The following is an 18208-nucleotide window of genomic DNA, read 5'->3' as shown; positions in this document are numbered from 1 at the left end:
AAGCGAATGCAGGGTGCAAACAGAGGGGACGCTTTTGGCCCACTTTTCACTTTAGCACCACAAACTTGATAAAACTTACCCGTCACTGCGAGAAATGTTCTGCGGGAGCGAAAACAATTCCTTGCACGTGTGAGTTGTTTCCTTGCTCGGGGCAAGACACATAAGGCACACATTTCGAGGAACGTATTCAAGCTTTTGAAAGTTTTGCTGGCCATGACTACGATCCTGCTCAAATTCAAGACGGTTTCATAACTGATGTAACATTACGTCTGTGAAAGTTTTGCGGAGGGACCAAGACGTGGCATTAGTATTACACCGGAAGTTCATCCGTGAGGAGAAGAAGAAGAAGAAGAAGCTCTGTGCTCTCGCCCGTCACACGTCCTGCCACCATGCCGACCAGGATCGTCGAGGAGAGACGACCGCTCCCGCCGCCGCCCCGACCGCTCGGCGCACGGTCCCGGTCGCTGCAGTCGGGCCGCTCACTGTACGGGAGGTCCGCGGCGACGGCCCCACCGCCGCCCTCCGGCGATCTCAATGACCAAGCCCCCAACTCCGTCGTTTGGTCGGTCCGGGTCATGCCGCCGTCTAGCCGCAGTATGCCACCTATAGTGATATGTCAGCGTTCTCACAAGGCGCAAAAGCTTCTGTAGGATAGCTTTGGATGTTTTTGCAAAAGGTTTCAGAATATTGCAAAAGCGATTTACAATCAAACAAGGCAATGTAGCGTCTTAAGACCACTACCACTGATTGCAATAGGATGAAAGTCTCTGAGAGAGCAACTGCAAAGTTGCAGAAAGTTGCACAAATGTTGCACAGTGCGCACCTCGCTGAAGCACTACACACGCTCCGTCATCACTGTACTTGCTCCTGAAATTGCGACCGTACACGCTCAAAACCTTGAATGTATTGTTTTGCATTGGCCGATTTTACACAAAAATGAATATTCTCCGGCAAAAATGGGTTTACCCTCATTTTTTGAACTCATTTCGATCTACTCACATTTAACACTAATGAGACCTCTTACTTTTTACCGGCAAGGGGCTTTTTGAGTAGAACACTTGGGGGGCACATCATCGTTCCCGTTCAAGGGCCGAAGGGCCATTCCGTTCCAGCGCAGGGTACGTTCCGGCTGCGCAAAAGACCCCGTCATTCGGGATCCTGTCTTTGTTCAGCAAACTTTTCCCTGACCGACCAGAGTGCCTTTGTCGACATTGGACAATGGGTTATGCACTGTGAGTCCCTGACCGAAACCCTCATTATTGCAGGGACCTGACCGATGCAAATCACGGGTCCGGTCTCGCTTGTGCTTGAGAAATGATCCTCCGGGGCTCAGACCGACACGGAACCGACTGTTCGGTGTTAGAAGTCTCTGGCCGAAAACGAGAACCGCACTGTCCCACGGGTCCCCAATCAATGTAGGAGACCCTTTGACTGGCATTTGAGACCACAGCTCTGCGGGCAGGGAGACCATCCTTCTTGTAACCTAAGGCTAGTCCTTCGGGCCCTTTAGCCAGTTCAGCCTTCCACCCATACCCTGATCTTTGGTCCCCAGGGCCCTTCGATCCCTCTTCGTGGTGCTTCTTCACATAAAGTTTGTGACGGACTCGGGGCCACTTGCTGACAGGTGCTCTCTGTTGGGACCTGCGGGCCGCTGACCGACACAGCGGCCCTGATCATTGTTTCAGGGATAAAGACCAATGCAAATCGTGGGCCCCGGGCCTGCTCCTGCTTGGGAAGTGGGCCCACAGGGACTGACTGTGCGGTACTGGTGACGCCTGGCGTATGTACAGGCCATGATCGACTCAGCGAGTCACCGATCGACGCAAAGGGCGCTCTAACTGTCATCTTAGGGCCCGACTTCGCAGGCCGGGTCCCTGAAGAAGAATTCGGCCGGCTCTTTGGGGCCTTATGCCGTCCAATCGAGGCCTTAATCGTCGGCCCCGTCGGCCCGCCAGGCTCTCTTCGGGCCTAGTCAAACATTGTCTCTGGCCGAATCGTGATTCCTTGTCGTTGCAATGCCCCTGTTAGGCACTGTGGGCCCCTGACAGACGTTGGGGTTCCGGCCAATGCAAATGGCTACCCCAAGCTTTCTCCCTGCTTGGAAAATGAGTCCGCAAGCACATACCAACACTAAGCTAACTGTGTGGTACTAGTGGTGTATGACCAATGTATAACCCCTTATATGTTGAGCCCCTCTGGCTGGCATTGGCGTGCCCGATCCTTCGGGCCGGGACCCTGAATACCACCTCGGGGGAGCGGGCACTTGGCCCCCGCGCTACTTTGTCTGCGCCACTGCCCCGGTGCACCCGCCCGGGCTGCTCACACACCTGGTGGTGGAATATGGAACTACAATTTTACCTGACTTGGGGCCACGCACTTAAAACCCCGTGACGCACGCCAGGCTTGGCAGAGCGCACCGGGGCCCTAGCGGTGGTAGCGCGTAACGAGGCCCCAGCAGTGTGCAGTGTACCGAGGCTCCGGCAGTGACGGAGCGTACCCAGGCCCCAGCGGTGGGTGGTGCGCCTGTGTTCTGGGCCGTTTCCGAGCTGACTGAACAGGCTGCCGCATTGGTGGCCTTTTGACCGGCGCAGCCTTTCAGATCAGGTAGGATGGGCGTCCAAGGCTGCTGCGGCTGCTTCAACTTGCGCAATGGAAGCATCGCGATCGGCGTCACAGTTCTCACGTTCTATATCCTGTCCTTCGTGTTCAGTGTTGGGATGTGGATCTCTGCTGCTTCCAAGCACAGCCCGGCGGGCCAGCACATGCAGCCGTGGGTGATAGCCGTCGTCACCGCCATCTTCGCCATCCACATCCTCTTCAACAGCCTGTTGGTGCACGGCGCGCGGAAGGGAGTGCGCGGCATGCTGCTGGCGTGGATCATCTACTTCGGCATCGTCACGGGCTTTCAGAGCGTCTCTGGCGGTATCAGCGTCTACTACGTGATCATCAGTGGCGGCAATACCATCCTTGTTCTGTCCATGATGGCCGTCCTGGCTGTGCTGGCGGTGTCCTGGTACTGGTTCGCGGTGGTCCTCAACCACTACCGGGAGATGAACGGCCATAACGGCATCGTTTATCGCAGGAGGGAAGACCAGGAGATAGCGAAGCTCTGACAGGCGACTGGCGAAGGCAGGACTGGTCAGGAGTGACGACTTCTTCATCGCGCCTCTCCGGAGCCTCCGTGATTGTGACACTCCGTGGGGTGTCATGACCTGTAAAGGACCCAAAACGCTGCCGCTTCGTCGCATTACATACGTGGGGCTATGAGTCGTCACGACCGCTGGAAGTTTCAGCGGAAATGCGACTGGCATGTTACGTGAACTGAGCTGTGGATGTTTCCAATTTAAGTGACTTATGCTTTTCTATTGTCATATGCAATTTGCCTGACTCAGTAAGCTGATGGCGTGCACCTTTGCTTCAAGCCTAATGCCGCCGAGAACTGACCTTTTGTATGGCACTTGTTCAAAGACGTCACTTGTATGTGCCAGCGCGAATGGCGTCTTGTGAGTTCGATATCACGCTGCGAGTGCTTTTTTGAAAGCTCAGGAGTGTCACATGGCAGTACAAGCAGCAAGGGCGTTTACGTCTATGTAAGAGGACTCCCAATGCCTCTGCGTGCTTAAGATCTGAGACCATTTAATGCTGGATGACATTTTTGGTGGTCACGTACCAGCTCGGACGATATGTTTGTCGAAATAAATAGTCTTCTAAACATGAAGTATTTCAAAAAATCGCTTGGTAGTCAGAATTTTAGTCAGCCAACGTAAATTGAGCTAATTTTATAGCCATAATGCACTATTTTCGATCTAGCACTACAAGTGCTATTAAGTCCGTCGGCGACACCTCGGTAGGCCATGATCAATGACACTGTTTTACCCTAATATTTTTGAGAATATGCTTCAGTGTGACCATCCCCCATGGGCGTAAGAACAGGGGGGGGGGCAGGGGGGCCATGCCCCCCCCCCACTTTTTAAGGTCGGGGCCAGCAATGTTAATTGGCCCCCCACTTTTCAGATTAAGGTTACATTTGGCTTACTTTTGCACTTCATTTAACATGCATGCCGATTTGCCTAGTTCACCAGCCACCTCCCTTAAGATGCGTCATCTTTTTCGTTTGCTCATTGGCCATCACTTAGTATTACAGCCACAAGGCCGACGCCGCGCGGCCGGGAGACTGCAACGCCGGACGTCGAGGCTGTTATTGCTATGACTTGCGAGCACGCATGTTCAACGTTACATTACGTAGTTTTCTTATCAGTAATCAGTTCTGACAGAATCTTGAGCATTTTAAGATGAACATGGGTTAGCCATATTAGCACAAATTATGAACCCCATTTCATCTGCAATCTAGTCAGGGAAAACTCAATATCTCTAAAGAACACAGAAAAACATGGAACTGGAGCCTATGTGAAAACTATCGGACTGCCTGCGGTGATCAGGGATGTTGTGGCGTCAGTGAGGGTCCCTGTGCTGATCCGGAGCTAGCTGCGCGAATCAGAAGGCCCCCCCCCCCCCGTGTCAGGGATGGGAACAATGTGATATGCTATATCCTTCAAATCACCTCCGGATGGACCAGGAGATCCCGCCCTGTGCCACCAGAATGAAATCCAGAAGACATTTCGCGATGGGACGAAATGGCCCTTCAGTCCTTGACCGGAAACGGTAATGTACCCCTTGGTGTTCTACTCAAGAGGCCCCTTGCCCGGAAGGAAATAAGGGGTCTCATTATCGTTGAGTAGAGTGGGGCTCTCATTATTGTTGAAAAGCACGGGTCGAAATGAATTTCAAAAACGAGCAAGGTCATGCCATGTTTGCCTGAAAACGCTCATTTCTTTCAGAATGCATTATCGAAACAAATTAACCAAAAGGCTTGGACATGTCCGCCCGCAACCTCGAGCGCAAGGACAAGGATGGTCTGGGTTGCAACTTCCGTAAAACGGATAAGTTTTGCCACTGCAAGTGCCACCAGACGGCGGGCGCCGTGTTAATCTCTCTTCTGGACAGACAGATAGCTGCGGAAACACGAGAAATAGAGATTTTACCTTCACTCTTCCAGTTTCAACCACCAGATTCCAGCTCCACTTCACGGTGCTTTAAGGGCCAATCCGTTTTTTTTTCATCAATGTAAAATTTGCACGAGTGAAATATGCCCTCCAGACTGCCTTCTAAATACGAGATCTGATGTCATGAAGAGTTCAAGGATACTATTTCAGAAGCGTCGTCATTTTCGTCTACCGCTGGCCACAACTTAATTTTAGTTGCCAGGCAGACGCTGCGCGGCCTACGGAGACTGCAACGCCTTGGATCAAGGCTTGTGTTTCTAAAATTTTCAAGTGCGCATGCTCAAAATTGCGCATGCCACATATCTTGTATAACTAGTTGATTTAAGTGTTTAAAGGTAATCATTTCAGAAGCGTCATCCTTTTCGTCCACCAGTGGACCACGGCTAAATATTAGCTACTGAGCTAACGCCCCGCGGGCTATAGAGACTGCAACGCCTGGTGCCGAGGTTTTTTGTTGGTAAGATTTGCGAGCGAGCATGTTAAAAAACACGTTACATGAATTGCATCACTAATCGATTCCGACTGAATGGTGAACATTTTCAGACAAACATGGCTTGGCTATACACTTTGTTGGCCACTCGATATGCAATCAAATTTTCGTCTTCAGATTTGGATAAAACATATCGATCTACAATCTACCTTCGCGATGTCCTCAATGTCTGTAGAACCCAGATAAAAAATTGACAAAGCTTCTGAATTCCATCGGCTTAGAAAGAGTCAGCTAACCGTTGTAAATCAAGAGCGCCGGTGATTTCTTTCATGCAGTCGTTCAACGCCTGATTTCTGCAGCTTATTGACCTCAAAATGCAAACAAAATTGAGCTCACTTCAGCTCCTAGTTTCTGTTCCGGTTGCAAGGTAAAAATGACAATAAAATGAAGAAAACCGTGTCACTTGCTAACAAGTAAGCCATATCCGGAGATTTGGGGGGGGGGGGGGGAGTCACCACAAGATGGGTTTTTGTCAACCGTGCGTTCCTCCTTGGCAAGGCTCTGTGTATGCCCGTGCCTTTACACAAAAGCGGATTAAGTCGCGTGCGTTGCATGATGGGCAATGAAGTTTCCGTTAGGGCCAATCCATACCTAAGGCAGACAGCTTCCCGGAGGCTAATTTTCTGCAATAGTGTGGTATAAGGGAAGATAATTCGGAAAAATAATGTTGCATGTGTCCAGCACATGTTTCTTACAACACGTAGAAGTAACGCTGATACAAAAGTATGCAACAAAGTAGCTACACGATCAGCTCGCAGTCAGAGACATCCAGGCCAGGGCAGTGACCACCGACGGCGGACTGGAGCAGGGCCCAGATAAGGAACATATGACAGGTGGGCCTTATTATGTGGCTTGATTCTTAAAAGAAAATCTCCAGCGTTGTGGATTTTGCCACATTGTTTCTATCAGTTTCAAGCTCCCGAATTAGTTCCCGCCTAAAATGCTGCGACAAGTCTTATTTCTTGAAAAAACAGCCAGCGAAATGGAGGCGCATGAAAAATCAGGCGCACTGTGAGCCATTGATTCACTTTCAAAATTATTACCAGCCTATATACATGCCGTATTTTGGCATCTACACTGTGGGGTCAAATGTTTTCTTAGTGACGCAAAATAATTATCCGCTCGTGGGATTTCGTCTCCCCAGGAAAACCAATGTTGAAATGGATGAATAATCTAGGGAAACTGGATAGCCTTATTTGCCAAACGGCAAATGAGTCGAATAGGCAAGATTGTGCACCAGTGATACATAGCTCTAGATGCACATCTAGCAAAGCAGCCATGACATTTGAATAGAGCGATGACAGCTTCCACCCCTACACCCTTCCCCCCTCCTGGTCATCAGGCTCGCTTTCCAGAAAAAGTTCCTTAAGTACAATCTGAGCTTGCCCCCCCCCCCCACTTTTTGAAACGTTCTTACGCCTATGCCATCCGCTACCACGGCTCCAAGCCGCCCTGAGAAGGTGCGGCCGTGGTCAGAGCGTTACGGGTTCCGCTTCTCAGCTCCAAAATCTGCGGTTATGATTTTCAGCAAAAATCTGCGTGTCACTCCTAACTGTTGGCTCCGATTAGATGAAGCATTACATTCCTCTCGTTGTCTCCCAAATTTTTCGACGTCGTACTTAAAGCAACATCATCAATACGAAAATACATGGAACATGTTCGCTCCAAATGTCTAAATCTGTTATTTTTTATTAGATGCATATCCAGGTCACGGTGCGGTACCGACCACCAAACGTTATAACTTCTGTACAAATCATTAATTCTCCCCATCATTGAATGCGGCCCCGTGGCGTATGCGGGAGAAAGCCAGCACGCTGTCCGACCTCTATCCACCATACCAAACATGTTGTTGCGAATTGCCCAAGGAGTTCTGCGCATATCTACAATTTCAGCGTTTGAGGTTTACGACTACGTTATGCCTCTTGTTCTCCGACGGAGGCAACAAACATTGCGATAAAAAGCCAAAACTGCGACAAAATGCCAATCACACAGCATTTAAATCTACAAATATATTACATCGCTTTCACCACGGCCACGTAGAGGCGGCGGAGCGCCCGTCAGGATTGATTATAGCATCTCGAACCGCTGTCTGCTTGCACCGCTGATCATTTTGTTTTACCGCCTTCTTCCGTGTTTACCTGCTTTGATAGTGCTACCCATGGCAGTTAGCCCCTCGAAAAGTTTTGTTTCGTTTTGACGATCTCAAACACCATGTCACGACAACTTATGTTCAACAGATGTTTAGTTGTTTGACTGCCGATAATCCAAACAGTTGTTTTGTTTACACCGATGACTCAAAGGCCACTGACATCTTTAGTATTCCAGCCAAAATCATTGGGTGTTGGGGAAAGCCAACATTGAGGAGGAGGGGGAACTCAACTTTGGAGGGGGAAGGGCAGGGCCCCTACAAAAAAATACAAATCGACACCCGTGCCTTTTTTCCTTCCGGGCAAGGAGCCCCTTGAGTGGAACACCAGGGACACATTACGGGTTCCGGTCAAGGGCTGAAGGGCCATGCCGTCCCATCGCGAATATCTTCTGGTCGCCGTTCTGGCGACATGGCGCGGGACCTTCTGGTCGATCTGGAGGCCGTTAGAAGAACAAATCATATTCACACTGTTCCCCTCCCTGACACGGGTGGCCTTCTGACCCGCACAGTTGGCCCCGGATCAGCATGGGAACCCTCAATGACGCAACTACATGCCTGATCGGCGCGGGTGGTCCAATAGTTGTCACATACTACATTTCTTCATATTCATACAGACTACAGTTCCATGTTTTCTGTGTTCTTCAGAGACATTGAGAACTCCGTGAACGTACAGTGTGTATAAAATGGGGCCCCCAAATTTGTATTCATATGGCTAATACATGTTCATTTTAAAATGTTCAATATTCAGTCATAATTAACCACAGATAAAAAACTATGTCATATGGTTTTGAACACGCGCTCGCGAGTCTTGGCAACGACAGTCTCGACGCCCGGCGTTGCAGTCTCCATAGGCCGTGCGGCGTTGGCTTTGGCCGTGATACAAGGCGATGGCCAATAAGCAAATGGAAAAGAAGACGCATCTTGAGGATGATGGCTGGTGAACTAGGCAAATCGGCATGCATCTTTAATGTGGCGCAAAAGTAAGCTAAGCGCAACCTTAACCTGAGGAATGTGGGCGGTGGGGCAGTGAACATCGGGACCGGCCCGGGACGGTCCGGGGAAATCCCGACTGCGCCGTCGGTCGGCGCGGTCGGAGCCGGTCAGGTCGGGGGGGGGGTGGGGGGGGGGGGGTGGCGCCACTGGTGGATTGTGACGTCACTGCAATCTCTCTCGCCGGCGCGTGGCGGCGGCTCCAAGGCCACTAACCAAACCGGATGTGCTGTAACTTGCAATGAACATTACCATGGATGGCACGTCAGTTTCTTTGGCTGAATTATTTGCTCTTCTTGGATTACAACACATTCAACAAAACATCCATACGACGAAGACGACAGTGATTTGGTCTCATTCCAATGCAGCTGTGCAATCAGTTATCGACCCAGACTTCACCCATCACCTCCTTGTTAACACTGTTAATCTCTATCATATATTACGCTCTTAGGGCATGCACATCATTTTTTTTTTGGATTTAGGACACAGATGCTTGGCCTCTCAATGTCAGTCATTAAGGTCAATTTGAATGTCACATGACGTTGAAGTCTACATCAACCAGAAGTTATCGGCCGATTTCATAATTTTCAAGCATTAGAATTGTCTTCAAAGCACAAATTAGCATCCGCCAAGGTGTCCTGACCTCTCGATCATCATCATTCGTTTCATCTCTCAGAGTCAAGTTCAAGTTCAAATGACGGCGAAATCCAGATCACTAATCTCCAAACATTCTTTCTATCTCTTATATCTCCTGAGCTACATATCATTTTGCGAAAATCTGAAATTGAACGGTGACCTGTAAGTGATATAAAAAATCCGGTATTTAACCTTGAGAGGTTTAACCTTGACTTCATGACGGACGCCAGTTTACGCGCCGGACGATTCTCATGCTTAAAAGCACATAACAGTACAGATGCAATACACAAATAGCATACCTAAAAATATACCAAATAGGACAGCTAGTTACGAATGGGCAGCGGGTAGGTACGGGCACATTCCCATGCATAGCGCGTTGATAGGGTAAAGCAACCTTACCTGTAAAGGCCCTCTGTCCCAGGTGCTTGCTAAGTAGATATTTATTTTGCGCTTGCCTTCAACCTACCACCAAAGGAAGCCCAACTCAGTCTATCGAATGATTTTGCTTTCCGGCTGCCTGCCGACAGGACTGCGGAGATTCTACTCGCAGTACCGCCTTACAGCAGCGCGCCTGTCAGTAGTTCTGTTCAAGTTCAGGAGGAGGGTTTAAGCCTTTAAAAAGGGCACGGCCTTGAGTTCCATTGCATTTTCTTCAAAATAGCAATCTCAGTCAAAGGCGCATACAAGTGTAAAAACCTCCCTTGAACGGCTCTAAGCAAATCCGTCACAGCATTCATCAGATTAGTGCATTTTGGGGGAAGCGGTCAGCGAGCTTCCACACCAGCCTACCATACAGACGTGAAACACCACTTGTGGCCGGGAACATGGATGATAGTGACATGGTCAAACATGATGGCGTGATGTTATGTGGATAATCGATACATGGCCAGGGAGTACCACACCCAGCAAGTTCGTGCTTAAAAGATTATTTATTTCGACAAGCATATCGTTCAAGCTGGTACGTGAACACAAAAAATATCATCCAACATCAAATGGTCCCAGATCTTAAGCACGCAGATGCACCGGGAATCCTCTTACATAGACGTAAACACCCTTGCACGTAATGTCATATGGCACTCCTGAGCTTCGAGTCACTCCGGACCAGATCTGCCTTAGCCAGTCGCCTGTCAGAGCTTCGCTATCTCCTGATCTTCCTGCCCGCGTCAAACGATGTCTTTGTGGTCGTTCATCTCCCGGTAGTGACTGAGGACCACCGCCAACCAGTACCAGGACACCACCAGCACAGCCAGGACGGCCATCATGGACAGAACAAGGATGGTATTGCCGCCACTGATGATCACGTAGTAGACGCTGATACCGCCAAAGACGCTCTGAAAGCCCGTGACAATGCCGAAGTAGATGATCCACGCCAGCAGCATGCCGCGCACTCCCTTCCGCGCGCCGTGCACCAACAGGCTGTTGAAGAGGATGTGGATGGCGAAGATGGTGGTGACGACGGCTATCACCCACGGCTGCATGTGCTGGCCCGCCGGGCTGTGCTTGGAAGCAGCAAAGATCCACATCCCAACGCCGAACACGAAGGACAGGATATAGAACGTGAGAACTGTGACGCCGATCGCGATGCTTCCATCGCGCAAGTTGAAGCAGCCGCAGCAGCCTTGGACGCCCATCCTGCCTGATCTGAAAGGCTGCACCGGTCAAAAGGCCACCAATGCGGCAGCTAGCTCAGTCCGCGCGGAAACGGCCCAGAACACGGGCGTACCACCCACCACCGGAGCCTGGGTACGCTCTGTCACTGCCGGGACCTCGGTACGCTCTGCCACCGCTGGGGCCGTGGTACGCTCCGTCACCTGCCGGGGCCTCGGTACACTGCAACACTGCTGGGCCTCGGTACGCTCTGCCACCGCTAGGGCCTCGGTACGCTCTGCCAGGTCTGGCGTGCGTTACGGGCTTTTAAGTGCATGGCCCCAAGTCAGGTAAAATTGCAGTTCCATATTCTACCACCAGGTGTGCAAGCAGTCCGGGCGGATGGACTGGGGCAGTGGCGCAGACAAGGAAGCCCAGGGGCCACGTGCCCGCTCCCCCGAGATGGTATTCAGGGGTCCCGGCCCGAAGGACCGGGCACCCCAATGCCAGGCAGAGGGGCTCAACATATAAGGGCTTATACATACATTGGTCATAAACCACCAGTACCACACAGTTAGCTTAGTGTTGGTATGTGCTTGCGGACTCATTTTCCAAGCAGGGAGAAAGCTTGGGGTAGCCATTTGCATTGGCCGGGACCCCAACATCTGTCAGGGACTCACAGTGCCTAAAAAGAGCATTGCAACGACAAGGAATCCCGATTCGGCCAGAGACAATGTTCGACTAGGCCCGAAGAGAGCCTGGCGGGCCTACGGGGCCGACGATTAAGGGCTCGATTGGATGACATAAGGCCCCAAAGAGCCGGCTGAATTCTTCTTCAGGGACCCGGCCTGCGAAGTCGGGCCCTAAGCTGACAGTCAGAGCGCCCTTTGCGTCGATCGGGGACTCCCTGAGTCGATCATGGCCTGTACATACGCCAGGCGTCACCAGTACCGCACAGTCGGCTCTGTGTCGGTCTGAACCCTGTGGGCCCACTTTCCAAGCAGGAGCAGGCCCGGGGCCCACGATTTGCATTGGTCTTTATCCCTGAAACAATGATTGGGGCCGCTGTGTCCGTCAGCGGCCCGCAGGTCCCAACAGAGGGGCATCTGTCAGCAAGTGGCCCCGAGTCCGTCACGAACTTTATTTGAGGAGGCAACCACGAAGAGGGACCGAAGGGCCCTGGGGACCAAAGATCAGGGTATGGTTGGAAGGCTGAACTGGCTGAAGTGCCCGAAGGACTAGCCTTAGGAGCCTTAGCCAATAAGGACGGCCTTCCCGCCCGCAGAGCCGTGGTCTCAAATGCCAGTCAGTGGGTATCCTACATTGATTGGGGACCCGTGGGACGGTGCGGGTCTCGTTTTCGGCCAGAGACTTCCAACACCGAACAGTCGGTTCCGTGTCGGCCTGAGCCCCGAAGGACCATTTCCCAAGCACAAGCAAGACCGGACCCGTGATTTGCATCGGTCAGGTCCCTGCAATAATGAGGGTTTCGGTCAGGGACCCACAGTGCATAACCCATTGTCCTATGTCGACAAAGGCACTCTGGTCGGTCAGGGAAAAGTTCACTTAACAAAGACGGGACCCCCGAATGACAGAGAGTCTTTTGCGCAGCCGGAACGTACCCCGCGCTGGAACGGAATGGCCCTCCGGCCCTTGAACGGGAACGATGATGTGCCCCCCAAGTGTTCTACTCAATGGGCCCCTTGCCCATAAAAAGTAAGAGGTCTCAGTAGTGTTAAATTTGAGTAGATTGAAATGAGTTCAAAAAATGAGGGTAAACCCATTTTTGCCGGAGAACATTTACTCTTGTGCAAAATCGACCAACGCAAAAAATTACATCCAAGGTTTTGAGCCTGTGCGGTCGCAATTTCAGGGGCAAGTACAGTGATGACCGGGCGTGTGTATTGCTGCAGCGGGGTGCGCGCTGTGCAACATTTGTGCAACTTTTTGCAACTTTGCAGTTGCTTCTTCAGAGGCTTTCATCCTATTGCAACCAGTGGTAGCGGTCTTAGTGCGATACGTTGCCTTGTTTGGCTGCAAATCGCTTTTGCAATATTCTGCAACCTTTTGCAAAAAACATCCAAAACTACCCTACAGAAGCTTTTGCGCCTTGTGAGGACGCTGAAATATCACTATAGGTGGCATAATGCGGCTAGACGGCGGCATGACCTGGGCCGGCCAAACGAGGGAGTTGGGGGCTTGGTCATTGAGATCGCCGGCGGGCGGCGGTGGGGGCCGTTGCCGCGGACCTCCCGTGCAGTGAGCGGCCCGACTGCAGCGACCGGGACCGTGTGCCGGGCGGTCGGGGCGGCGGCAGGACGGCCGCTTCTCTCCGGCGACCCTGGTCGGCGTGGTGGCAGGACGTGTGACGGGCGAATGCCCACAGCTTCTTCTTCTTCTCACGGATGAACTTCCGGTGCAGTACTAATGCCAGGTCTTAGTCCCTCCGCAAACTTTTCACAGACGCAATGTTACATCAGTTATGAAACCGTCTTTAATTTGAGCAGGATCGTAGTCATGGCCAGCAAAACTTTCAAAAGCTTGAATACGTTCCTCGAAATGTGTGCCTTATGCGTCTTACCGCGACCAAGAAACCAAATCACACGTGCAACAAATAGCCTTCGCTCCCGCAGCTCTCGCAGTGACGGGTGAGTTTTATCAAGTATGTGGTGTTAGGGTAAAAAGTGGGCCAAAAGCGTCCCCTCTGTTTGCACCCTGCATTCACTTTTGAAAAACGGGTTAGGTAGCGAGAAGCTGTTGCTAACATTTAGAGTAACCACATTTTAGAAATATGCTCGTTTGATGAACGTTGCTGAATGTATTACCACACTAGAAACGTATCCGACATTTAAGAAACTCTGCTTCTCCGAAAGTTTTACAAAGCGTTGGCTACTTTTCCCCCTTTTACGGGGTGTGGCTGCTCCAAATCCAGAAACTGTGATTGCTTTGGGCTGCCGAAAGAGCTGTGAAGGCGGCTTCTCCGACTGAATGCATGACCACGGCCTTTCGCCTGGTCACTTGACGCCAAGCCCCATCACAACGCGCGCCTCGGCTCGCCTCGGATCCGTGGACGAACGTGGACGGCCCCGCGGTGAAGGCGGGGGGTGCGCCGCCCCCGTCTTCGCGCGGACACATGCGTCTGCGTCGAAGACTGCGCAGGCACGCGTCAAAACAGGTGACTCACGTGCCGGCGAAAGAGATTGTGGTGACGTCACAATTAGCCAGTGGCGCCATCCGACCGGGCCGGCTCCGACCGCGCCAGCTGGCGGCGCAGTCGGGATTTCCCCGGACCGGCGATCGCAAGCTGCTGACGACGCAGGGACTTTCTCGGGCCGGTCCCGGCCGAACCTGGCGGTTGACAGGCACGCGGGGCTGTCGAAGACGTGCGCGACCTGTGTGTACGTCACGTGGACGTGCCATGATACATGTCCACATTGTCACAGTGACAGGCCACGGCTTTCTGCAGACTGCGGAGATGTTGGATGAAACCCAGTTACTAGTGGCGTTCCAAAATACTATCACCAAACCAACGTAAGAAACCACCACGATGAGAAAGTAGCACGTTCATAGAGAGAGTGAAGAAGCTGGTATGGCAAACGCGTCGGCTTCATTGCAATTAGTCGCGTTCAGACACCTCAATTCTATCTCATGTCAGTTCTAGCACATCGCCATTTGCCAGTTGTTTGCCGCGGATCACCAAAAAGACACACAATTTCTGCCGCACACGGCAAAGAATGTTCCGGAGAGCTTTCTGTGACTGCAGAATGTTCGTGATGGGCTTATGCCAGATATCATGGTGGAAGCGGTTACAAAATGTTGTGAATTTATAGGAACGTAGGAGCTGAAGCATTCCACCATAGTCGACTGCCAAAAGAAGAAAATGACATCCCATATGTCATGTTTTGTTGTGGACTGTTGCAAGAGATCATCCGGTGCTCTGAATTCATTTGGAAGGTTTTTAATTTGGTTCAATTTGAGCTTTTTGGGATATAGTGGGTATGGCAGCGTCCTGTCGGAGTGTCGACAGCGTAGTAGCTACCGATGCAGGGCATGAGCAGCCGTGCGTATATTCTGTAACACCGGTAAGAATATACAAACAAAACGCATCACTCAAAAACGCATGGCTTTGATATTACGGCGTGCATTTCAATATCATACTCTGGGAAAACAATGACTTTCGGACTTCGTGACCTTCTGTTACATGACTTACCTCGGCATGATCGCATTAGGATGTATGGTTATTTGAAAGTCAACTAACGTTGATAAATGATCTTTGTGGTGTAAAGGCATACATTATATATATATATATATATATATATATGTGTGTGTGTGTGTGTGTTTGTGTGTGTGTGTGTGTGTGTGTGTGTGTGTGTGTGTGTGTGTGTGTGTGTGTGTGTGTGTGTGTGTGTGTGTGTGTGTGTGGGTGTGTGTGTGTGGGTGTGTGTGCGTGTGTGCGTGTGTGTGTGTGTGTGTGTGTGTGGTGTGTGTGAATTCCCCGCAGAGACCAGCCTTCCTGCCAGCCGACACCACACAGCCTCAGCAGCAGAGTGCCTCGTAAGGTCCCAATGACGACTGTTAATTCAGCTTTCACGTCATGGGACAAAACTAATAACACAACTTCTCTGGCTTCGAACATGGGGCTTTCACTCGTTGCAAGGTTGTGATTTGGTGGTCCATCATTGGGGAGTACGTTTCCCGTATACGTGCAATTACGCTCTCCCCACTCTAGTATTAGTAGTTACCTGGAGTTGGATTCTTGAGGGCAGCTGGGTGGTACTTGGTCTGGCAGATGCGAATTGGCAGGAGGTGAAAGAACACACGGTTGTGGCGGTATGACCCTCCCCAAGCATTTGATAACGTGTAAATGGCTCCCCAGAGGGTTCCAGGCGTGGATATACAGGGGGGGGGGGGGGCCGGGGGCCATGGCCCCGCACTCTTCAAGGCGGGGGGAGGGCAGCAGTACTAACTCCCCTCCCCACAATTCTCACATTAAGGTTGCGCTTAGCTCACTTTTGCACCACATTAAACATACATGCCGATTTGCCTAGTTCACCGGCCATCTTCCTCAAGATGCGTCTTCTTTTCCGTTTGCTTACTGGCCATCGCCTTCTGTCACAGCCACAGGCCGACGTCGCGCGGCCTATGGAGACTGCAACGCCGGGCGTCGAGGCTGTCGTTGCCAAGACTTGCGAGCGCGCATGCTCAAAACCATATGATATAGTTGTTTCCCAGTAATCAATTCTGACTGAATATTAAATTTGTTTAGATAAACATGGATTAGCCATGTAAATACAAATTTGGGATCCATTTCATCTACAATGTACGTTCAGGGAGTCCTCAATGTCTCTGAAGAATACAGAAAAACATGGAACTGTAGTCTGTATGAGTATGAGAAAGTGTAGTATGTGACAATTATTGGACGACCCGTGCCGATCAGGCATGTTATTGCACCATTGAGAGTTCCTATGCTGATCCGGGGCCAACTGTGCGGGTCAGGAGGCCACCCGTGTCTGGGAGGGGAACAGTGTGGATATGATATATTCTTCTAATGGCCTCCGGATCGACCAGGAGATCCCGCCCCATGTCGCCAGAATGACAGCCAGGAGATACTTCGCGATGGGACGGCATGGCCCTTCAGCCCTTGACCGGAACCCGTAATGTGTCCCTGGTGGGTGTCGATCTGTATTCTTTTGTGTAAAGGCACGAGTGTCGATTTGTATTCTTTTGTGAGGGTCCTGCCCCCTCCCCCCAATGTTGAGTTGCCCCATGTTGGTTTGTCCCCCCCCCCCAATGTTTTTGGCTGAATACTACAAAAACGTGTGCAAAAGATTGTCATAACACAAAGATTATCCTTTTTGATCTGCATAGTGGCGTCTCGTACCACTCTCATAACAAAAAGTCATAGTTGCTCTCACCACAAGATAGAAATCGTAACAGCTGAGCGGATAAACAATGCAATAAACTTTACAACCCTAGCGCCATAAGGCACGCAATGGTTCGTAAGGTTTAAGTGAAAAGCCCTGGGATATGTCATGGAGTAAGTCCTTCATGGCTAAGCCCGCCCCGTCCCCAACAGCCAAAATGCGTGCCGCCTCCTATGGCCATTATGGAAGAGCGCCATCGGCGCCCCAAGGTGGATTCTAAACGGGCGCCTTCACGTGCCGATCAGAAAAGACGCGTGCGTCCATTGCCTACTCCCTGGATCCAACCCTGCGTAACTGCCATGCTGATTAAATTAAAAACTTTTTAAGTTATATAAATATTTGAAACATATATCGCGTTTAATCAAAATAGAGTGGGCTAAATCTGGTGAGAAAAAGGGAAAATTTGTCGGGCCTTCGATTCGGCCCCCCTCCCCCCATAATTTACCAAAATTTACACCCGTGAAAAAGAGGCCTCATTATTGGTGGGTAGAATTATCATTATTGTTGAATAGAGTGGATTGAAATGCTTTTTTTTTTTTAAAGACGAACAAGTTCATCCCATGCTTGCTTGAGAACGTTCATTTTCAGAATGGATTGGTGAAAAAATAACATCAAAAGGTTTGAACATGCTCGCCCGCAGCCTCGAGAGCAAGAACAGCGATGGCCCGAGTTGCAGCTTCCGAAAAACCGAACGGCGTCGACCACTGCAAATGCCACCAGACGGCGGGCGCCGTGTTAAATGTCTTCTGGACAGATGGATAGTTACAGAAACACGAAAAATAGATATTCTTCCCTTAGTCTTCCAGCTCCACCACCAGATTCCAGCACCACTCAGCGGCGCTTTGAGGGCCAATCCGTTCTTATCATTGATCTAAAAAGCGCACACATGAAATATGCGCCTAGCCTGCCTTCTAAATGTAAGATTTGATGCCCTGAAGCGCTCATGATGCCCTGAAGCGCATATCATTGATCTAAAAAGCGCACACATGAATATGCGCCTAGCCTGCCTTCTAAATGTAAGATTTGATGCCCTGAAGCGCTCAAATGTACTTGTTTCATTTTCGTCCACCCATTGGCCACGGCTCAGTACTAGCTGCTGAGCCGACGCTGCCTGGCCCACTGAAACTGCAACGTCTGACATAGGGTTTTGTGACTAAGACTTAAGCACATGCTCAAAATTACGTCACACAACTTGTATTACTAATCGATCTAAGTGTCTAAAGGTAAGTGTTTAAAAACGTGATCATTTTTGTCCAGCCGTGGGCAACGGCGAAAAGTTATCCGCCGGCCTGACACTACGCGGATAATGGAGAATGCAACGCCTGGTGTCGATGATAATGATGATGATGATGATTTGGGGTTTTTTAGG

General features: G+C 50.7%; 1 protein-coding gene across 1 annotated transcript; it reads right to left on the bottom strand.

The window, feature by feature from the left end:
- Nucleotides 1-10290: 10290 nt before the first annotated feature.
- Nucleotides 10291-11081, bottom strand: LOC119092719 (uncharacterized). Its single transcript, XM_037215696.1, has one exon. The coding sequence runs from the start codon at nt 10957-10959 to the stop codon at nt 10492-10494; it is 468 nt and encodes a 155-aa protein (XP_037071591.1). The 5' UTR covers nt 10960-11081; the 3' UTR covers nt 10291-10491.
- Between the last annotated feature and the right edge of the window lie 7127 nt (nt 11082-18208).

The sequence above is a fragment of the Pollicipes pollicipes genome, unplaced genomic scaffold, assembly GCF_011947565.3.
Source record: "Pollicipes pollicipes isolate AB1234 unplaced genomic scaffold, Ppol_2.1 Scaffold_3447;HRSCAF=4054_pilon_pilon_pilon, whole genome shotgun sequence".
NCBI lineage: Eukaryota > Metazoa > Arthropoda > Thecostraca > Pollicipedomorpha > Pollicipedidae > Pollicipes > Pollicipes pollicipes.
Note: the sequence above shows the minus strand (reverse complement) of the source record. Positions and strands in the feature narration are given on the sequence as shown.